General features: G+C 40.6%; 1 protein-coding gene and 1 long non-coding RNA gene across 2 annotated transcripts; both read left to right on the top strand.

Annotated features, from left to right (window-relative positions):
* The first annotated feature begins 2,687 nt into the window (after window positions 1-2,687).
* LOC131222778 (uncharacterized) lies at window positions 2,688-18,245 on the top strand. Its single transcript, XM_058217974.1, has 11 exons — window positions 2,688-2,894; window positions 3,031-3,395; window positions 3,488-3,582; window positions 3,789-3,856; window positions 3,953-3,996; window positions 4,408-4,485; window positions 4,576-4,729; window positions 15,241-15,393; window positions 15,709-15,822; window positions 17,552-17,617; window positions 17,716-18,245. The coding sequence occupies exons 2-11, from the start codon at window positions 3,088-3,090 to the stop codon at window positions 17,815-17,817; spliced, it is 1,182 nt and encodes a 393-aa protein (XP_058073957.1). The 5' UTR covers window positions 2,688-2,894; window positions 3,031-3,087; the 3' UTR covers window positions 17,818-18,245.
* On the top strand, window positions 4,746-15,234 carry LOC131222779 (uncharacterized). Its single transcript, XR_009160184.1, has 3 exons — window positions 4,746-7,471; window positions 7,504-8,483; window positions 10,476-15,234. It is a non-coding gene; the product is annotated as an uncharacterized LOC131222779 (long non-coding RNA).
* Window positions 18,246-23,700: the final 5,455 nt, after the last annotated feature.

Here is a 23,700-nt window from a genome sequence, read left to right as displayed (position 1 = left end):
GTGGGGACTTTAGCATTTCCCATGGAGGGGAATATGACGTCGTTTCATACAAAGCCCGTGATTTGTCGGTCCTCAAGGGCTTCGGTCTCTGACCGTTGGGAGTGGTCATGAAGGGACTCTAAAGCATGTAATCCACCCATTCAAAAACTGGGGCCCACCACCCTAATAGTTCAGGGCTGTTCTTAAAACGCTGGTGAGTCATCACTCTGCATGCAGCAAATGTGTACGGTGATTTCATCCGTCCAAATTGCTGGCCTTGAATCCATGGAGCATACCCAAGTATCGCTCTGATTTAACCGTCTTAACCATCTAATTATGCTAATTGACTTTTGACTGCTGACCATTTCTCCTGATTTCATAAATAGTATTGGGTGGTTAGGATCATCTGATCAGAATTAATTTTTTTTAAAAGATAACGGTCAGGATGACCTATAAACATAGATGTGTGCGGTAAATGCGTGACCACTATTTGGTGTATTCAGCCCCAAAAACGGACCCTAGTGTCTAATTCCAATGGGCCCAGCCAACTGTATTGAGTCATTTCGTTTTAAAAAGGGAACACTTTTCAAATGCAATTGCTGCCGCTGGGACATGTAGACAGGGATGATAGAGGAAAGCACGTCGTCAACGTGCAAAAAGGCTAGCGAGGGTAAGGAACATTTCTTTTATGTATGACCATCCATTTCCATCTTATCCATCCGTCCATCCATCCATACATGTACATGTACGGTACATGAAGGCGTGCCACACATGCATGTACATGTTAGAATGTTAAATGGGCTGGTTCGGCCGGGTGTCATCAGCCCATTAATTAATTGGGCCTGAGCTAGCCCTGGTCTTTCCATTAACTGGGCCTGAACGGTACGTTTCTAGGATAATCTTAAATGTACAAATGATGTGTGGGGCCCACTATAATATTTTGATGACATCCAATCAGTCCATCACCTTAGATCTTAAAACAGAGGTGGGTGGCAACATGTAAAATAATGCCTAAGCCCAGCCCATTGCCAGCTCCAGCCACATCATTCTTTGGTGGGCCAAAGGGGCTGTGAGCCTGTGTTGCACTAGGCCGTCTGATCACGAAATGAGAGTCGATTGTACAGATTAATGTAAAAAAGTAAAAAAAAACGGTGAGTCGTCCACATGCCACCTGTGAAATCCCATTTTTGAGGTATTTAGTTACACCAGAGAACTGATTAACTACACCCGGATTTCCTGATATATGCCATTTCTTTAGCACATCTGCGCCATGTAAATGGTGGGTCTCGTCATGAAGATCATCTGGACCAAATATCAGGCCTGGAAACTAGTCAGGTGGACCACAAACCGCCGAAATCAATGCATGGCCAATTTGCAACTACCGCACACCTAATCAGTTGATCAACCCCAAAAACGACACAAGTGATCATCATGGTTGAGTTCACCTTTTGAACGGGTCGGATATCCCATCCTTGCTACTGGTTAGCGGGAAGCACGGCTAAGTCAGCATACAACCAGCTGTAGGTGAACATTGGTCTTATTCCATGCTCGGCCAGATCAATGTCTGTATGATACATTTCCGCCGTTCAGTTTGGACTGGTGGGGCCTGTCCTGGATTACAGATACCCGAAAACTATAGCTATTTTCTTAGCCGTCCATATATAAGGACTTCTCCAATCGCTGTTTGGGCCATTTATCTGAGCCCCCTGATATCCATGTTTTAATGACTGCACACACATTCATCCGGAGCATTTTATAAGGAGAATTCTCCACATCCAACTGGCTGCATGATAAGTTACGTCCGCCCAGCAGATAACTTTCAACATGTCATGTCGGTGCAACATCCGACCCGTCCAGTAGGTTGGCCCCACAATGAGAATCACCTTGTACAAAAAATCAACCCCATCCACTGATAAGTGGACCACACTTATATTTTTTTTATTTATCATCCAACTGGCTGCATGTGGTCCGTTGAGCTGGCTTTTGCATAAGATGATTTTCATGGTGAGGCCAACCTATGGGGTAGATGTCACACTCACATGATAGGTAAGAAATTACCCGCTGGTGGACGGTAACTAATCGTCCAACCAGTTGGATGTGAGCATTTGTCTTTAAGAAGATTTGGTAGGTTTGATCATGGATCCAGGGCGTACAATGTATACGGTGGAGATGCTCCTGACCATGCCATGGTTCCAATCCATGCATGCAAGGGTGGAATGAGTATGGATGCAGCAATCCTTGGGATTGGAGTTTCTGTTGCCTTCTTGGACCTCCTTTTCCTCCTCCCCTTTTGGGTGTTAGCATCACCTCTCCCTTCTCTTTATATCCAATACATCGAATGAGATTGGTGGCGGTGTCTTCTCCCGTGCGTCTACCACCGTCGGTTCACCAGTGCCCAAAATAACCGCACACGTGTCATCAGTCCTCAATCTATGCCGTGTGATTGATGGGCTTCTGAAGGTGGATGGTGTAATTAAAACACGCTGATCAGAAAATCACTAATTGAATTTGGAGCCACGACAGCTTTATTTCTAGCCATCCGTTTAATGGTCCAGGAATAGTATATCTTAGGATCTTAGGACCCCAGATCAATCTGGGCTCAAAGTTTGAACGGTGTAGATTTACGTACAGATACACAGCGGGAGCACACCATAGACAGCCCCTGAAATATAAAATAACATAAAAAGATCTCAAAAGAATAAAAACACTCATTTCTCAGGCCTTTTTCCGAAGTTTTTATCCTTTCCCCCCTTCTCTCTCATCAAGCAATCCCTCTCTCTCTCTCTCTCTTTCTCTGCATAAATCCCATCAGACTCGGTCAGACTCTCTTTCTACGACTCTTGTTCCGCTACGAGCGCCCGTTGTATCGCTTTTCCCTTTCTGGGCACTGAAAATTCTTCGGTTTTGCAAATTGGGTCGATCTCATTTTCCTCAAAACCCTTTCGATCTCTCTCTATTTCTCTCTAATAATCCATTTTAGCGCTTCTCTCTTTCTAGGTATCTTTCTTTCTGCAATTTTCTTTGATTTTGAAACTTGGGTCTTCTCTCCAGGCCCCTTTGATCTTCTTCACTCTCTTTAGATTTCGGTTTCTTGCTTTCTTTTCTTTCATGCCGACTTCTATAAAGAAAAATTGCTTGCCTCCCAATCTCGTCTCCAATCTGCAAGAGGTTTTGCTAAGCAGGAAAGCTGGTGGCGACGATGGAGGTGAGAGTTCAAAATCGGAGGAATCTCAAGATTCTTCTTCTTCCATTGCTGATGGGACCAGTTCAGCGGAGGTCAATCCAGAGAATGACAGTTCGAAGCCCGTCGTTCTTGTGACGAACGGGGAAGGAATTGAGGCGCCCGGACTCATCGTCCTGGTTGATGCGCTGGTCCGCGGGGGGCAATGTAGCGTTCACGTCTGCGCGCCCCAATCGTGGGTTTTCTTTCTTTTCTTCATCTTTCTTGGATTTGGGTTTCTTTGGGCATTTTTGTTGATGGGTTCTATTCTTCTTGTTTTTCCTGAAGGGATAAATCCGTTTCGGGGCACTCAGTGACGCTCTGCGAGACACTTGCTGTGAGCTCTGCAGAAATCAATGGTGCTACTGCGTTTGAAGTTTCTGGTATTATTTGTTTATTGAATTTCTGCTTATCTTTGAATTTTTGTGTTCTGTTTTTATCTTAAAATCGGATTATAAGTAAGGTATCTTTGTATTATTGATGAAATTTGAATAGTTTTAGATGGAATCTTTCTTTTTTTAAATGTGGATGATGCTATTTCTGTTATATTCTAGATGGTAATATGCTGGGAATGTTTCTTGATGGATAGGAACTCCAGCGGACTGTGTATCTTTAGCTTTGTCTGGGGCATTATTTTCTTGGTCGAAGCCTGCATTGGTATGGACTTTTTCATAATTGCGATAAGAAAACATCTACCTGAGTATCTATCGTTTCTGTTCTGATGGGGTACATTCATTTTTATTCAAATTACAGGTAATCAGTGGGATTAACAAGGGATCCAGTTGTGGCCACCAAATGTAAGTAATCATTGTCTTTTCCTGTTTTTACTTTCATGGGTATCTCTCTCTCTCTCTCTCTCTAATTTTTTTAATTTTTAATTTTTTTTAATTTTTAATTTTTAATTTTTAATTTTTAATTATTATTATTATTATTTTTATATGCTTCGTAGATGAATAGAAATCTCGTTGAAGATGATAGATTTTTCCCTTTTAATTCTGCATATACCTTGTCTTTTGCTTCTGGTTATAGTTTTGGCTATTGTATGGAATGAGTAAGGTGGTGTTGAAATGCTTGATAACCTCTATTAAAATCCCATTTCTAAATCTGATTGTATGGTCAATTACCTTATATAGCCATGAACTGTATTGGGTTACGTTTGTTTTATATGTTTTATATATTTCTCATTGTCTTATGTAAAAGTCCTACAGTTTCTACTCAGGCGCTGTTGCCGGAGCCAGAGAGGCTTTGATCTGTGGCGTACCTTCTCTATCAATTTCATTGAACTGGTGAGTGGCGACATGCAGGGTGTTGTTTGCTTGGTGTAGTGTTTTCTGTGATGTGTGTTTGTAATAGGGTTTGTTTGAATCTCTTGTTAGGAAGAAGGATGAAAGCCGTGAAAGTGATTTCAAGGATGCTGTTGATGTTTGTCTGCCATTAATTCATGCAGCCATAAGGGATATTGAGAAGGGTCTTTTCCCCAAAAGTTGCTCTCTGAATATAGAAGTTCCTACTTGTCCATCTACAAACAAGGTTTGGATTTGTCAAGTATTTGTTCTACACAACAGAAATGTTGCATTTCTTGAAAAGTCATGAGAACATCCACTTCAGTATGTTATAGATCCATGCTTTTGAGATTACAGCACTAATGTCCTTTATGCACTTAAAAGTTTATCGTGCGCTTGGCCTTTTCTAGGCAAATCTAGAAATATTTTCAGTAGTTAGAGCCAGTTGTTTGCTATGATGCTGCATACAATTTTGCCAATCTCTAATTGCGATTACAACGGAGTTTAGATCTCATCCTAATCCCTCTTGTCTGGTGTATTGATTGTGTTTAAACTTTGAACTTTGAATCAGTTCATATTCACATCTTGTTACATTTGGTCATATTTTAATGGGTTTCATATTCGATTCTAGAATTATTTCTTTTTATTTTTAAATACTTAACTAATGGAATACTTGAGGGACACTCCAAATATCATGCATGGATTCATTAACGGGCTCCTTTCTGTTTAGTTTATGTCTACCTATAGGAATCCATCTCTGACTGGGGAAGGTTGGAAATGTTTCTCAAGGGATTTTTATTACTGAGGAGACTATGAAAAACAGAACTCTTTTCTACTGTGCTGATTGCATTTTCAATTTGAACTTTAAAAAGGGTCAGTTCATGTGCATGTCTTGTTATGTTTGTTCTTATTTTCATGGGTTTTCATACTCAATAGTGGAATTATCTTTTTTATTACATTTAACCAATAGGATTCCCAAAGGACCCTCCAATAACATACATGGACTCATTAAAAATTAGTTTGTCTGCATGTAGGAATGCATCTCCAAGTGGGGAAGTTTTGAAATGTTTCTGAAAAGATTTTATCATCAAGGAGGTTAGAACAAGCAATTTTTTTGTTGTCTCCTTATAAGTGGTTTGCTGATTGAGTCATGAATGGTGAATGGGTTTTATAAAATCAGTTTAGTACTTTAGCCTGACTTGGCTAATGAACATTCTTGCGTTAAAAAAGAGAGAAGAGAATTCACCAAGTCTTCAGTCTTTATCGGTGTCTCCTTTGGGTTCTGGTTTAAGATGGGGTATTTGATGGAGGTTCGTTCATTGTTATTGCTGAAATATTTGGCTTGGAAAGAGGCCCTGGGCTTGAATTTTCCATTTTTCATTCTAGATGGGTACTGGGAATGGTAGGATTATGATGTTTAAAATATCATGTCTTATTGGGCAGTGAGATTCCTGGTTTGATAAGTACCATTTAATTAATGGACATGCAGAGAACAAATATCAAAATATTATTTTGGCCAACACTCCCATTTCTTTTCTGTTTATTATATTATAGGTCGCTCTAAAACTGGTATAACAGTCAATAATACTCTTGACTCTACTCTGCCTGACTACTACAATTGATTTGGTGGTTCTTTTTTAGACTAGTGGGTGGTATTTTAGCATTGGGCATTTTCTGGATTTTATTAATTGTCTAAAGGCCAGGGCTGGTATTTGGTGAATAAATGTCCTCTATGCTGTTGCTGTGAAGAATCTGTTGATCATACTCCCCTTCATTGCTCATTCTCGATGGAGGTCTGGTCTCACATGTTGGCAAAATTGGAAATTCCTGGGTGTTCCCAGCTTGCTCTGGATGCGATTGCTTGTTGGTCAGCACTGGCGTGGGGCCCGCTCGGTGTAGATCACCCGGGTCAAGGGTGGCCTACACCACCATGTGATCGGTGTCGATTGAAAGAAATATCAAACTTTTAGGGGTAAAATGTCTGTGCTGTCGCGAGTGTTGTCAACAAAATTCTTATTTTGGTGTGGGGTTGGGCTAAGGGCAGACTTTGGGGTATTCCTATGGCACTGCAGAATACGTTGTTGGCTGGTATTCACGATGGTGGCATCAAGCGAAAGAAAGTTGTGAGCAGCTGGAAATGTCGCCCTGCTGGATGGTGCAAAGTCAATTTTGATGGGTGTTTGTTTCGTAACCTGGGCCCTGCTGCAACTGTGAGGCATAATTAGGGATCTAAGGGGGTTTCCTGTTTAAATTCTCATTGGAATTCATGATTCCAATATCACGGAAGCCTTAGCTTTGCTTATGGTTCTTAAGTTGGTTGTGGAGCTGAATATTTGCTCGCTATTGCAGAAGATGACTCTTAAGGATGCGATCTCTTGTTTGACGGATGGTTGGTATCCTTGGAGATTTGCAGATATGATTGTGCAGGTATTGGGTCTGCAAGTGAGAAATCATCTGGAATTCTTGTATGTCCCTATGGAAGCAAATGGGGAGGCAGACTGTTTAGATAAAGAAGGGTAATGCAGGAAGACCTCAGGGGTCTGCTGTGGCTTTTCTGGGTCCCAGTTGTGTTGTTTGGAAGTCTGTTATATCTGCTTTTTGGATTGTGTTTGGGCCGAATGGCTCCTGTTATTGGAGTATTGCTGCCCTGTTGTATCCTGCTCTGTTTTGATTTTCGATAAAGGTGTTATCCTATAATTTAAAAAAAAAAAAAGTTTACCAAGAGTTGCAACATGTTGAACCATTTGGGCTGTGGTGATGAGCTAGTTGTTTGTGGTAAGAGATGCCTGTTGATCCTTCCCTATTCTGTTTGTGAGGCAGACCGTCATGTTTCAAACAATGGTGTGGAGGTTTGATCTCCCTTGGAGCAGCATCTTCTTAAAGATTTGGTTGCTAGGGATTAGGAACCTTAATTCTTATGGAGAAAATCTTTTTAGGAGGGGCCTTTCACAAAAGAAAAAAGACAAAAATAAAAATAAAAATTCAGGAGGTTTGTATGTGTGTTACTGTGGAAGTTGTGAGTTTTGGACCAACCTTATGCTAGTTTCCTAATATTTTCTGCTTGCCACGAAGATTGTAGATGATTGTCCCAAGTGAGCAGATGAACTTATTCCGGTCTTTCACTTTGCTTGCAACAATTTGGGCCATTTGACCTGAAGAAATATGAGGTGCTTTCACATGCCAAATTAGACTGATTTGTTGATTTGTGATTCCAGTGGTGGGGATATCCAATTGGCATTTTAGAGGGTCATAGTTGTATGGATCACATGGAATTTTGTCTGTATTGAAGCCTTGAAGCACATTTTTTTGGGCGATCTGGATATCGAGGGTGATTGATGGCATCCGATATTGTTTTAGTTTCAAATATCCATAGGGAAGCAAATCATGTGATGCATTGATTGAAATTTGAGGACCTGTAAATTGTCTTGCTAGATCAATAGAAATTTAAGGACAAACCAAGTTAATTGAAGGGTTCTTAAATCAAGATGATGACAAAAGAGTTTACTGACTGCTTGTCTAACTCGTATTATCTTGCGTCCTTCAAAAAAAAAAAAAAAAACATGTATTATCTTGCATTGGTCTTATTCTTTGGGCTTAAAGCCTTTGAACCCTATGGCGGAGTTCTTTTGTTATTGTTGTAGCTTTCTTAGATTTGGGGGCTGCACCATTTGTAGCCTTCTTATCTTAATTTAATAAAAATTCTTAAGTTTCATAAAATAATTCAGTCCATATTTAGTTGAAGAAATACGAGTTCTATTGTATGCTTTTCTCCTTGGGTGTAAAGAGTTGGTCCTTGACTCTTAACTTATTGAGTGATCAAGTCCATGTTTGCTTGAGACACATTTGAATTGCTTTTATTGTTTTACTGCAATGAAAAACTATTTCAACACCACAAACAGAAACTTCAATTGCAAGTTTACAGTTGCAAATCTTCATTTTAAATGTTAAGTCGATCTGTTTAAAAGTTCCTAAGTCTAGTAGCACCAATTAATTAGCATTAGGTTGTTGGGACAAGATGGAGCAGATGGATTGTCGAATGTATACGGTCGCCTTCCTTTTCTATGCTTCTAAATGGATTGCCAAAGGGTTATTTCAAAGGTAGCAGGGGTCTTAGACAAGGGGACCCTCTATCCCCTTTCTTATTCCTCCTCATCGGAGAAGCTCTCTCCCGTATGCTCCACAAAGGCCAGGCCGAAGGCATTTTAAGCGGCATTAATATTGAAGGATTGAGCAGCCCGGTTTCCCACGTTCAATTCGCAGATGATATCTTGATTTTTTCAGAGGCCTCCACCGAGAAGATGGACAACTTGCGTACAGCTATCCGCTGTTTTGAGGCGGTCTCTGGCCTTCGGGTCAATATGACAAAATCTAAGCTTTATGGGGTGAATATGGAAGAAACCGAAGTCCTCTCCTTTGCAAACCGGTTCGGTTGTCGTGCAGATTCCTTTCCAACGTCCTATGTTGGGCTTCCCCTATGTATAGGGGCTCCTCCCAAATCTGCTTGGAGCAAGGTTGTCAGCAGGTTTGACAAATTCCTCGCCAAATGGCAATGCCACTTTCTCTCCCTCGGGGGTTGTCTAACGCTTATCAAGTCCGCTCGCTCCAACCTCCCAGTCCAATGTATGTCCTTATTCAAATGCCCTTCTTTCGTGTTAGCCTCCATCGACAAGCTGCGCCTCGATTTCTTGTGGCATGGAAAAGAGGACAAGAAGAGAATTCACCTTATGGGTTGGAAGCAGGTATGCAGTCCTTTCAGTAATGGTGGAGCAGGAATTAGAGATCTCAAGTGTATGAATAAGGCTTTCCTCGGCAAGTGGGTATGGAGGCAGGGGTCGGAGGACGGTAGTCTATGGAATTCTTTGATCAAGAGTAAACATGGCTGTTTGCCAGGGGGGTGGTAGACTTGCCCATCTTCGGCTTATCTAGCTTTCAACATATGGAAAGGTATTCTTCGCATCCAAAACGAGATCCTAAATAATATTGGCTTCGAACTCGGGAGGGGAGACAGAATTAGCTTCTGGAAGGACCATTGGGCAGGCGACAGGCCTCTTAAAGACACTTTCCATTCTATTTTTTAGATAGCCTCAGACAAGGAAATCAGTGTTGCCGACAACTACTCTTATATGGGTGGGAAGACGGAGTGGTTAGTTCAGTGTAGAAGGAACTTGGAAGACTGGGAAATTCCAATCCTGGCTAACCTGTTGGAGTGCATCTACAAATGCTCCCCTAGCCTCGACGTTGATGACAGAATCAAATGGAATTTGGAAAAATCCTCTGTTTTCTCGGTTCGATCCTTCTACAGGAGGATTCTTCGCCCCCAGCCACCTGACGCACCCCATCCCTCGGCTTTGGTTTGGTCTCTTTCTACGCCCCCCAAAATAATTGCTTTCACTTGGTTGGTTGTCAACAAAAAGATCCTTACCATAGACAATCCGGAAAAAAGAGGAATGATTCTCCCCAATATTTGTCTGTGTTGTATGAAGAGTGCGGAGACGGTAGACCACCTATTAATTCACTGCCCCTTCGTCTCTCATATTTGGGCAGACTTTGCTCGTAGATTTCAGTTCAGTTGGTGCATTTCCGGTTTTGTGGACCACCTTCTGCAAGCTTGGCTCGGCATCAGATTTGGGAAGATCAAGACTCTGATCTGGAGGCTAATCCTCCCCGCTATTTGGTGGTTGGTCTGGATAGAGAGAAACAATAGATGCTTTAGAAATGTTTCTTCCTCGGCCGAGTCCGTTTCCCTCAAAGCATCGTCGATGATGGTTGAATGGGCTACCTATGCGGATTCCCTGACGGAAGAAGACTTTTGCTTTCTTGTTGCTTAAGGGTTGATGCCATCTCAGCGCCTGCCTTTGTTTTCTTTTGTTTTGTTGCTGCTTTCTGTTTTGTTCTGTTTTTCTCTTTCTTAGCTGTTGGTTTTTGCTTCTGGTTTAATGAATCTCGTTGCCTCTCAAAAAAAATAAAAAATAAAAAATAAAAATTAGTATTAGGTTGTGTACTCTTACACAATCCAAAATTCATAGTTCAGACTCAAGTAAAAAGGGGAAAATCACAGTTCTTGCTTTACACTTCAAGCTTTCAATTTCAAGTTGCAAAATTATTATAGAAATAGTTATGTGGTTCAAAAGACTGCAAAGGATGAAAGGCAAAGTGAGAAACTATGCCAGCTAAGTAGAAAATACATCATAGAAGCTATAGACAATGTTATTATGGAAATAAAATTGAAAGTCACATGTAAGAGTGAAAGATCAATACCCTTCAAGTTTAATTTATTTCGTTGTGACGTTTCTCTTATTATTATTATTGTTATTATTATTAGAATTAAGGGGAAGATTTATTAAAAGAAATAAAAAGGAAAATAAAAAGGCGCCGAGATTTCGCCCCAATTACATCCCTTGAAAATCAAAATTACAACCCGTAAGCTTAGAATCACAAGAGGCCCATTCAATAACGAGCAGCCTAGCCCTTTGGGAAACCCCCTCCACCACGTTGCTTTCATCCTTGAAACATCTCTCATTTCTTCCCAAACAGCCCACCACACAACTAGCAAGGCCATTCTCCACGTTGCCTTATCTTTCCTTAGATTCACCCCAATGCCAAGCTAACAAAAGATTGCTGACCAAAGCTAGGAAAGACCTAACAACTTGAAAACAAGTTAGGATATTGGCCAAATCGTCCCCACTAAGGTGCAATGCATGAATAAATGATTAGCTTTACACATGATACAGATAATGGGGAAAACCATAGATCGTTTCTAGAGATTATCCATAACGTAATTTTCTCTTAGTAAAATTTATATTATCCATAACAAAATGAAGATCTGACTCCTTAGTTGGCATAATTGCTTAGTCTGCAGTCTGGCATAACCACATCTCGCCATCACTGTGCTTGCGGTATTTGGTTTTCGGCCACGACTACAAATATCATGATTGCCTTCAAGAGTGATATTCTCCTTTATTTTTGTCAATTTCACTTAGGTGCCATTTGATAAACTGAAAAATAAACCCTGAAAATTAGTGCTGAATTGTAATTTTGAAAAGAAATTTTAATGCACCATCACTTTCAGCATTCAGCTTTCAGCATCAAGTGAAGGGAAGGGAGCTGGAAAAAAGATCCATATTTTCTGTGAAAATTAATTCAAGCACTTAATAATATGGATTTGCCAAACGAATCATGTAAGTGCTGAAAATAAGTGATAAGTGCTGAAAATTAATTTTATCAAGTGCCTAACTTTTCATTTGAAATTTTGTTTCTTGTCTTTTGACATTTTACTGAATTCCAGAACATTCTCTAACAAGTTTTAGTAGCTTCACATTTTTCACTATTTTCCAGAATATCATCCAGTATCCATAAAGAAAATGGCCACAACTATTATTTGGTAGTAGTTTTTACAATATGAAAAAATTACTTATTGTTTTCATGTTCACATGACCTTTATTCATGATGCCATGTGTTTCTCATTTCTGGGCATTTTGATTCCCCCATTCTCTAATCATCCCCATTTAGATAAGGCAGTGAAAGAAATGGTGATAGATTCCTCAAATCTGCATATTTGTTTCTTCCCCTAGGAGGTTGGGTCTTGTGCAATTGTGTTGGTTGACACTGCTACCGATGATTTTTCCCCCTTCCATACCTAAAACAACTGAATTGAGATGGGTTCAAGCCTGTAGGTCAGTGGTAGACAGCCTGGATTTCAATATTGAGGTCTCGGGTTTGAGCCCAACTCACCTATTAAGAAAAAAGAGTAATGAAATAGAGAAAAACAACAAATGAATGAAAATGACCTAATCTTGGGTTTCACAAGAGAAATAGTAGAGAGAATGTTTAACGGTGTGTTGCCCTTGGGGCCGTCTAACCCCATTTTATCATTGTCTTTTCACATGAGTTCACTGAAAAGGGCCTTTTGTCCTAAAGAAGCGGGGGTTGCTTCAGAATAAGGAGATTTTGAGCGAAGGCATGAGGCTCTTCTTGGGAAATGGTAGTGGGGCGTTGTTTTGAAGAATTGGATGCTGAGTTATGGAGAGCCACATCATGTGCAAGCTTCTTATTTATTGGGGATCAGGTATAGGGTGGAGATAGGTGGTAGGTTGATTTTTCTTGGAATAAGCGAAGTGGGGTGAAGACCTGTACATGAGGTTTTTAGTGCATTTTGTAGAGTGGCGTCCAATAAAAACCAAATGCAGCTGACTATTTTGATGGAACAATCCCATTTTGGGCTCAACTTCTAAAGGATGTTGAAATTCCATTCTGTTGGAGTTGCTTTTGGTTGTAGAGAAGTATTTTGATACCTTGGTAGGAGTAGGATCAAAGAGTTTGGATGCAGGAAACCATGGGTAGATCTTGAGTTTGTTCATTTTAAGATGTTTTGTTTGGAAGTTTCCTAGACAACTCTATTGTTGTGCTTCTACTGGGAAGTTTGTTGTCGTTGTCGTCATCATCGTTGTCATCTAATCCTTATCCCAATTAATTGGGGCTGGCTATGTAATCCTGTTCCACCATTTCACTATCAAGGGCCATAACTTCAGTTAGATAATAGGTCATCAAGTATTTTCTTAACTACCTCCACCCATGTCCTTTTGGGCCTTCCCCTTGCCCTTTTAGAGCTTTCAACTTGCACCAACTTACTCCTAACCAGCGCGATTCTTGGTCTCAGTCGCACATGACCAAACCATCTAAGTCTACTTTCTCTCATCTTATAACCTATTAGTGGTAATCACAAGTTCCCTTGAATGCACTCATTTCTAATTCTATCATTACTTGTCCTGCCACTCATACATCTCAACATCCTCATTTCTCACGCATGGTCATCCGATGAACATGTTGTTCCTTATTTGCCCAACACTTTGTCCCGTAAAGTGGCTGCGCTTATAGTTATCCTATAAAGTTTCCCTTTCAATTTGAGTTGTACACGAGGATCACATTAAGCTCCAGAGGCTCTCTCCATTTCTTCCACCCACCTTGAAGTCTATGGGCAACATTTTCTCATTCTCTCCACTCTCATGAATTATCAAACAAAGATGTCAGTAGTGGTCATTTTGGGAAACTTCATGGTCAGCTATCTTAACAAATTCCTTGTTTCCATTCCTGTTGTTACTGAAATTGCACTCCGAATACTCTATTTTAGTCCTATTAATTTTAAATCCTTTAGATTCTAAAGCACCCTCCCATAAGTCTATCTGTGCTTACTCCCTCTCTTGTCTTGTCAATCAAAACTATGTCATATGCAAACAACATACACTATGAGATCTCTTCGTACAAATGCCTTGCTGTTTGTAACTAATGCAAGAAGGTAATCATCAATGCCAACCCTTGGTGCAAGCCTACAATAACTGAGAACTCACTTCTTTCTCCATTGGTGGTCTTTCCAACAGCCACCAAATTAACTCTTTACTCTTCAGGGACCCTATAGCCATCTTTAAGTCAATAAAGGCCATATGGAAATCCTCATACTGTATTTTTCCATCATTTGTTTAACTAGGACAATAACTTCAATGTAGACCTCCCTAGCGTGAAACCGAACTGATTTTCTGATATATTCATCTCATGCTTTAGTCTTTTGCTCAATCACTATCTCCCAAAGCTTCATTGTGTCACAAGTTTAAACCCATGATAGTTAGTGCAGCTCTATATGCCTCCTTTATTCTTATAAAAAGGTATCACGGTACTTTTCATCTATTCGTCTGACATTTCCTTCAATCTTACGATATTTTTGAACAACTTTGTCCCAAAGCTTCTTCTACTTCAGATATCCTAATCCTATGAAAGTATCAATAGTAATGCAGGGATCTTGAATAAAATTGGAAATAGAGCAGAAGATTCAAAGGGGCAGCCTTAATGAGAGTGATTCCCAGCAAAGGATAGATATTTCCCTTTCCATCTATCAAGCTTCTTCTCAATCCTCCACAATGGGTCCTAAAACACAAATGACCTCTGGTTTCCACCAAGGGGAAGGCCCAAGGGCACAGAAGGCATACCGCTTTGCAACCAATCCTCATGGTCAGCGAGTCCACCACATCCCTACTAATAGCCACCCCTACCATGGCCATGCACGTTGTGTGGTGGACCTGAAAGCTTGACATGCTTCGAAACATCCAAGTATCCTTTCATGTTGTTCCCTTTGTCTGTAAAAAACAAATGGTATCATCTGCAAATTGAAATGTGAAATGATCTCAGAGTTCCTGACTTGAAAACCCCTCACAGTGCAGCAAGCCAAAGCCTTCTCCATTAGGAGACTCTACCCTTCTGCCATATCTGGAAACAAGACAGGAGATAAGAGGATCACTCTGACAGATCCCTCTTGAACTAATGAAGAATTCAGCAGTCAAGCCATTCATGAGCACTAGGAATGAAATTGTAGATGCACTTCTTGACCCACCCTATCCACCTTTCCTCAAAACGCATTCTGGCCAGAGAATAAGTGAGAAAATCCCAGTCAACATGATCATTTCTTCACGTCAGTTTTGCAGATAGTGCCAGCATCCCCTGCGCTGGATCTGGAATCAAAGAGCTTATTAGCCACGAACACTGGAGTGTCCTTGTCACATGGGAATAAGTCCCCTATCAGTTTATACATAGGAAAACAAAAGTAAAAAGGCGTGTGTTCATTTATGCATGTTTTTATACTCATAAGTTGAATACAATGATAGTGGCTAATCTGATTGCCAAGCAGCCAAGCAAATTTACTTGAGACACCATGTATATCTTACCCACTGTTCCTGTTCCATCTAATTCATCATATAAGCATGCATTTGACAGGGCTTCAAAATCACCAGGCGGAGTCTGTGGAGGTCCGTTCCAAGCTGGAAAGCTGTGTCGGCAAACAGGCACCCAACTGCTGGGCATTTCATGTCCAATCAGCAAAGCCTTGGTATCCAACTTGCACAACTCAGCAGAGACGCATCTGCAGCTGTAAGTACCTTATGTGCCATCTAGACTTAAAATTTTGAAAATCCACTGTTGAAGATCACAAATTTGGTGGGTCTTGCTGCCCCCTTATTGATGTGTCAATGAGGCCCTCGTCTTTTGCACAAAATATATAAGTTCTCATTTGCCAAGGAGAGATACAAAAGCCTCAAGGGCCTCACTGATGCATTGATGTGGGCCCTTCCAAATTTGAGATTTACCTTGTAAATCCAGCAGGCCAAACTTGAGCAGTTGTGCTGTCTTTCCACATAATTCCAGATGAACTTCATACTCATCCTTGAAATGATCTGTGGTTTCCAGGGTGCAGCACGCCGCCTGCAGACACAAAGGAAGAATGTGGAAATAGAATCTGTTTCAGAAGCAGGAAAACATGATCCTCAAAGAGGAACAGTGAAAAAGTACTTCCGTGCAGAGGTACAGCTAGTCACTGTTTTCATCCTTTGAAAGCACAGGGACTGAATTTTGGCAAAATCAGGTCTTGGAGATGCAAGTAACTGACTCTAGTCAATTCTAAGTCACAGATTGACCCTGCAGCCGAGTCTTAGATGACCAATTTGAGCTCAAATTGATCAAATCATATAATGGGCACATTAGGTGTCCATTCTGTTCAGTTTATCATATTTTAGCAACCAATCTGTTTTCTGGAAGGCAGGGCAAGTCTGCCTTAATGCGGAAAGCAGCACCCAAGCACCATACTTGCTAGATAAGTGTTTTAAAACCCAGACTTGACCAGACAAGACACCAACACAGGTTGGGTCACTATAATCCTGTTTGGGAAAAGAAACTGTTTGAGCCATCCTGGTCAATGATCCAAGTGTCTGCGTCAGGCAGTCTCTCTGGTCCATCTATCCCATTCAATTAGTCTTACCCTTATTCATTTTAGTCATACTGATTTCATGTTGACATCATGGGGTTGACTGCTGTTGGACTGGTTTGGATGAAACTACCAATAAAAAGGGTCATGGTGCATTGTGGATTCTAAAAAAATGTTCCAGATCATTCCATTTTAACTGGAGCATTTCTAGACCGAGGAGTGTTTTAACAATTTGATTTCACCCATTGCACTGGGATTGCTGAACATTTCAATTGACAGCCATCTCCTGAGATCATATGGTGAGTGTTATATTTGTCTATGCTCCATTAACAGTCGGGGCCCTGATTTAGACAATGTGGACTGACATCCATCCATGCCACATGTACACATGATGGGTGTTCCACTTGTAACATATAGGGGGTAAGCAGGCACCAGAGGCGGCCTTTGCATGATAAGTTACTCCTGTCCTTCGTAATATAACAGTCTGACTTGGGTGAGTTGTGATAACTTCACTCGTGGTAACTCACTCCAACTTCAAGGTAAACATTTACCTTGTTGGTTGATTGAGCACGAAACCTGCAAGAGTTGTCATGACCTTCACAGTTGAGATCCTAAGCTAACTGTGGGCAATAAGCTGAGCCGTCATGTTCAGGTCAAGCCACAATTCAGTTCAGAGATTGACCAAGCAAGATCTTAGTCTTGGTTCGCGTCTCAATTTGGGTTTTTGAACTTGGACAAAGGCCATGTATATGGAATTCTATTTGTCTTGTGATGCCTATTCTTGTCTAATTAGTAATCACTTCTATATCCTCAAAAAGATTTATTTATTTATTATTATTATTTATTTATTTATTTTTTTAAAGAAAGAAAAAGAAGGGGAGAGTGGAATTCTTTTAAGCCCACATGCACCTCGACATGCAGTACAGGTGCTGGCACCCTTGTCTATCATGCTTCAGGTGGGTCCTACTGTGTACATGACCTAGCCTAGATCGGGCCAGTCCAGTCACCAGGCTGGCTTTATTGTTGAATGTGGATGGATTTCTTTTAAACCGTCCACCAATTTCATACATGTGTAGCCCACCTGTTTAGTTGGTCAGAATGATTTTTGGTGGAGAGTCTACATGCTAGTGCCACCTGAATTTGCTCCAATGTCTCGTCGTTTGGAATTGTGAGGGTTTCACAAATTTCAAGAGATTTCTTGTTTAATGGGAAGGCACTAGATATATGCTGTATCATTGTACATCACCCTTTCTTTCTCATGGCACATTTCACTCATCAGAGGAGTGTTCTTTGGTTAATTAATTCATACATGCTTTGGCTTAATTGCAGTTTGTGGAGAAGGAACAAGAAGACACCGATGAGGATCTTGATTTCAGGGCACTTGAAAACGGATTCGTGAGTTGAATGTCTCTTTTTGTTTTTCTTCCTGAGTTTTTGTTCTTCAAATAGCAATTCTTACAGTTTTATTTTTCTTCTTTTGTTAAATTTTGCAGGTTGCAGTAACTCCAATATGTTTACCTTTGCACAGTGAGTCAGAAATGCAAATGTCTGCATCAGACTGGCTCTCTGCTTCTCTTACTGGAGGAAATGAATAAGCTTCTGCAGGTCGACATGATCGGTGAATTGTATACAACATTAGGAGGTGGGTCCCTTTTATTTCTGATCCAAAACACATATGAACTCCGATCTGTGCTGTTTGTTTGTTTCTTCCGTCCCTCAACGTTTGTTCCCTTTTTTTCTTCTCTATTACTTGTATTCTAAGAAGCGCATGTATCACCTATGGAAGGAACTCTCAGCAATGCTGTAAAATGTGTCATTGTTCTGCATGTGTTTTGGTCCATCCACCTGTGGTTTTAGATTGCAAAACAAATTGGATTTTCTCTCTTCTTTTTCAGTTATTCCGTTCTTCATTTTTCTCTCTTTTTTTTTGGAGGGTTGGTGGTGTCTTTTGTAGGAGTTGATTTGTATGTATGTAACTGAATATAGCAGTCGGTAATGATTCGTTCCTGTGAAGTTTCATGTTTGGCCTTCGTTCAATGTGAATGGCTGTTAACTGCCTATTGCTGGCCCCCGATTGAAAGTTCAGGCAATTTTTTTAATTATCATTTTTTTTTTTTTTAAGGGGGATTTTTGGTGCACAGGCAATTCCCTCGGTGGGGCCTGTAATAGCAATGTTTTCAATATTTATTTATTTATTTTTGACAAATAACAAAATGATTTCATTAAAAGAAGGAAAAAGAGAGGAAAGAGGCCCGCTGAGATGGTGGCCGCCTTACCCTCCCAAAGGAAACAGATTACTGTTCTCTACGTTAACCACAAAACGCCCATTATATGATATAATGGTATAACTCTTTTGACTATGGAATCTACTGACTTAGAAATGCCTTTAAAACATCTCCCATTTCTTTCTTCGCACACTGCCCACCGAACTGCCAAAAGGGCCAATCTCCATGCTGTGGATCGAATTTTGTCCAGGGAAACACCGTGCCAGGCTGAAATCAGATGATCCGTAGAATTTAGGAAGGCCCAATAAACGTGAAAAGAGGATAAAATTGCTGACTAGACCTGATGGAATAATGCGCAATGAATGAAAAGATGATCTACCGTTTCTTCGTGGGCCATGCAACATAGGCAAATGTTGGTAATTATCATTCTTCTTTTTCTCAGTTTGTCCCGTGTTAGAACCTTTCTTTTGCCCACCAGCCATCTGAACACTACAATATTTGGGGGAACGTTATATTTCCAGATTTATCTGTCATGGTCTCTTCTTTAGCATCATCTTTCCTACTGATGCAATGATATAACGATTTCACCGAGAAGATTCCTTTCTTGTTTGGATTCCAAATGAGCGAATCTGCACAGGACTGATCTGGTTTGATGTTGCTAATATGATCGAGTAATGCAGCCAATCTTCGGTTTCCTAGTCGTAGAGGTTCCTACGACAGGGAGGATTCCACACAGTGACATTCCCGAGAGTGTAGCAGCAGTCAGCAACCGAAACAGATTTGTTCAGTGCTAGGTGATATATATCTGGAAATTTGTTTATATATCTGGAAATTTGTTTTCTAAGGCAAAGGATCCCACCCAGATATCTTTCCAAAAGCGGACCTTGTCGCCTATGCCTATAGAGTGGTGAACACACCTACGAACATCTGTCCAAGTGGAGAGCACATCTCTCCACAGAGCAGATGCTCTATAGCGAGAAGACTCCTTAGTCCATGATCCACCAGCCGATCGACCATACTTACATTTGATCGTCGTATTCCATTAGGACAAATCTTCTACTATGAGTCTCCATAGCCACTTCCCAAGCAGGGCCCCGCTCATCAATTTAAGATCTCTGATACCGCTTAACCAGGTGAAATTTCTTCTTTTCCTCCTCATGCCAAAGAAAATCTCTTCTTAATCTTTCCAAAGTCACCGGGCATTTGAATAGAGACATGAAGTATAGGGGAAGATTACAGAGCGCTGCTTTAATAAGGGTTAAATGACCCCCCACTGATAAGTATCTACATTTCCATCTGGCTAAGTAAGCTTTGAAACGATCTATGACTTTATCCCAGAGAGCCTTTGGCGGCTTGCCCACACATAAAGGCAGGCCCACAAGCATGGTTGGAAGACTTCCAAGGAACAGTTAAAAAAGGCAGCAAAATTACGACTTCTCCCTCATCCATGTTAACACCAAACATCTTTGACTTCTTCAAGTTCACTTTAAGGCCTGAAACTACTTCAAAACAACGAATAGTAGTAAATATGTTGCTGACTTTTTCCAGGTCTGCATCATCAAAAAGGAGGGTATCGTAGGGAATATGAGAAATAGGGGATTCCATGCAATTGTTTCAATTGCAGAGCCACACATAGAAAACCTGCATATTACTGTATGCCATCCTCTGTAAACAGAACTGCCCATTGGAGTCAACTACAATGGAAGCGGCAGGACTTATGATGAGGAATGCCTGCGTTTAAGGGGTTGTAAGGTTCAAACGGGCGTATTGGATATCACATCTGTTACCACTTATGATACCATGTGGTGGTCCATCCATACCAGGTACATTGAATACCACAGGAATGTCACACAATTGTGAGGGGCTGGTGAGTTTATATATATATATATATATATATATATATATATATATATATATATATATATATATATATCTCACACTCCACACACAACCACGGAATCACACCGCAATGGGTACTTGAACCGATGACCTCATGTTGACACTCTTGTGAGTCTACCACCTAGGCATGAGTAAGGACCCAAGGGGCTGGTGAGGCTTGAAAAAAAAAATACCAGTGGGATTCAACTGCTCTACACTTTGGGGCATTGCGGGAAAGAAAGGAAAGGCTTGAAATTTTGTTTTTTAAGGATATCTATAAGGCTAGCCATACTTTATGGGATTGAATGTTGGGCAGTTAAAAACATCCATATGATGAGCTTTAGCTAAAACGAAGATGTTGAGATGAATGAGTGGCAAGATGAGGAAGAATATAACTAGAAATGAATGCAATCCAGGAAAACAGGTAATAAATAAGATGAGATAAGGTATAGTTAACATGTGCAACAGAGACCAGGAGTTGCACCCTTGATTCATGGGTTCAAGTTGAAAACTTTAAAAAGGTAAGTAGATTGGCCCAAAGGAACATGGGGGATCTGGCCAGAAGACGTTGGCCACCCAAGGTTTAATTGAGGATCTGGCCAGAAGATGTTGGCCACCCAAGGTTTAATTGATAATATGGTTCGTGCTTGTGTCGACCCAAACCGACCCCTTCTCATGCCTGATTAATCAAGTTTTCTTTGTAAAACACCGGCCTGATGGTGTTGGGTCTCTTCTACGATATGCATGGCATCGCCATATGCCAATCCAGCCACCCAAATTGGTGTGGGCCCATTGAAGTATAACCCTAAAAGGACACTAAGCATATGCAAACCATCTTGTTGTATTTTGGACAATTCACTTTTCTACATTTAACCAACCATCCATTTGATAGCCACCAATGGAATGGTTAGGATTACCGATGGCAATGGGCCTTGCGTTGGGCCCTTAAGCTGTTCCGAGTGCTGGGCCATGCTTGAAATCTAGGCCCAGAGATTAGGCCAGGACGGCCTGGGCCAATGTTGAATGGCTCAGTTCAAACATCAAGTGGGCCAACGTTATAAATACGAATTGATGTTTTAAAGACATTTGTGAGTGGTTTCCAATCATCATGTGGAGTTTAAAGACGTGTTGGATTTCAATGATCCAAACCATTTACATGATGAGACACTCATCGTAGATGGAGGATACCGAAATTTCTTAGATTAGAGTATTTCATACATTTGATCATTTAAATCCTTCTGTTACAGGGGCCTGTAGGTCAGGGCCTTTCCAGCCTGATTAGCGCCAGGACCAGCAAGCCTCAGCCCAGCCCATTGCCACTTCTAGATAGAATTGCTCAATCAATGTGATTTTCAAGTTGTCCCCCATCCATGACGTGCCCCACAATTTTGATGGTCTAGATATAGTCACTAACATTTGGAAAATTGGTTAACTACACAGGAATCTTGTCCATAGAATACAGTTGCTTTCCAATAGGGTATGACGGACGGTTGTCCGATGAAAAGCTGGCAGTGGGCAAGTCAAGAAAGACCCAATATTAATTGGGCCTAAAAATCAGCCCAGAGACCAGCCTATTTAGAAGTGAGGCCTTGGCTCCGGTGCACCCGTTAACGTCATAGACGGGCAACTTACAGGCCCAATCAGTTCTAAATGAAGCCCAGCCCATTTTTTAATTGGGCTTCAAAATTTGATCTATACCCAATTAGGGACCTCCATATAAGGGTTCAAGCCTGACCAGACCCCTGATGCCTGCGGGACCAGCCCTAGTTCTTAGAGCTGTACATCAAGCTAAGTCGTCAAGCGAGCTTTGCCCTGCTTGGCTCGGCTCATTCCCATGACTACATCAACTAGGGCTTGGCTCCACCTTCGAGCTCAAAGCGCTAGCTACCTAGGTTCGAGTCGAGCCGAGCTGTCTATTTTTATTTTTTTTTTTGTCATTTATACCCAATTGACCCAATCCAACCCAGACCCTACCCAACCCCCAAATCTTTCAAGAGGATAAACCTGATTCTAATATGCTGGAACCATATTATAGTTGGAAGTTGAAAAAATGGCAAGAAGATAATGAACTATGTAAAAATCGCATCTTTAATTGTATGACCATCCTGATGTTTGATCTTTATTGTAATATCAAATCTTCTAAAGATCGCTGAAAAACCTTAACTAAAAGATACCACATTGAAGAAGTTGGATCTAAGAAATATGCGGTTAGTCGTTTTAATCGCTACATAATGACAAATAGAAAATTTGTTGCATCTCAAACCGAAGAAGTCGAAGTCCTCTTCAATGAGGTAATGGAAGAAGATATTAAAGTGGATGAACAATATTTAGTAGCCTTTGTCATTGACAAGTTACCACCTACGTGGAAGGAATTTCAAAAAAACCTTAGACAGAACACTAATAAACTCACTATGGATTAGCTAATTATGGACACTCATATTGAATAAGAGGCACGACTGTAACATCAAAAAGAAGACAGTCGTATTAAGATTCACAATGTTGAGACTAATAACTCTTATTATAAGAAAATATCCCAACATAATCGAAAGCCCACAACAAACCATGACTTGAAAAAACCACACAAAAAATTCAAGAAAACAAAAGCTAAATCTAGATGTTTTGTATGTGGTATTTCTGGTCATTTCACCCGAAATTGCAGACTTTGTAAAAGAAGAAATCAGGTCAATGTTGCAAAGGTTGACAAAACTAAGGAGGATAAACAATTGGTGGCAAAGATCAGAAAGACTCATGCAGTCGAAGTAAATGATGGCCGGTGGCTCGACTCAGGTGTGACGAGGCACATTGGGTTGAACCGGAGTTGGCTCAAGTCATACGAACCATTCCAGCATCACCAAGTTATTTACTTTGTTAGTTCAGCAAGTGCAAAGGTACGTGGATGAAAAATGGGTAGTTATTCTTAAGTTCACGTCTGGACAAGAACTGGCTTTGAAAGATGTTCTGCACGTCCCAGATCTTAGGAAAAATATTTTTTCATATCACTTGCTTCATGAAGCTAGCATTAAGGTTGTAACTAAATGTAGACAAGTTACATTTTTTAATAATAGAAAATTTGTAGGGAAGGCTTATGAAGTAGATTAGATGTATAAACTTACTGTAAAATGTAATGAAGCTTCTTCTTGTGTTGCTTATATCATTACTATTAGTGATGAGGATGTTTGGCATGGTAGGTTACATCATATTAATACCAAATATGTGAAATGCATGAGTTCCTTTAAACTCATTCTTAAATTAAATGACAAAGGTCTGCCAGCCAAGTCTGTGCACTGTAGCATAACTAAGATTGTCAGAAAACCTTTTAAATCGGTTGAAAGGGATTCTGAACTATTAGGATTGGTATATACTCTTATCTCTTAC

This window comes from Magnolia sinica, chromosome 13 (genome assembly GCF_029962835.1).
Source record: "Magnolia sinica isolate HGM2019 chromosome 13, MsV1, whole genome shotgun sequence".
Lineage (NCBI taxonomy): Eukaryota > Viridiplantae > Streptophyta > Magnoliopsida > Magnoliales > Magnoliaceae > Magnolia > Magnolia sinica.
Note: the sequence above shows the minus strand (reverse complement) of the source record. Positions and strands in the feature narration are given on the sequence as shown.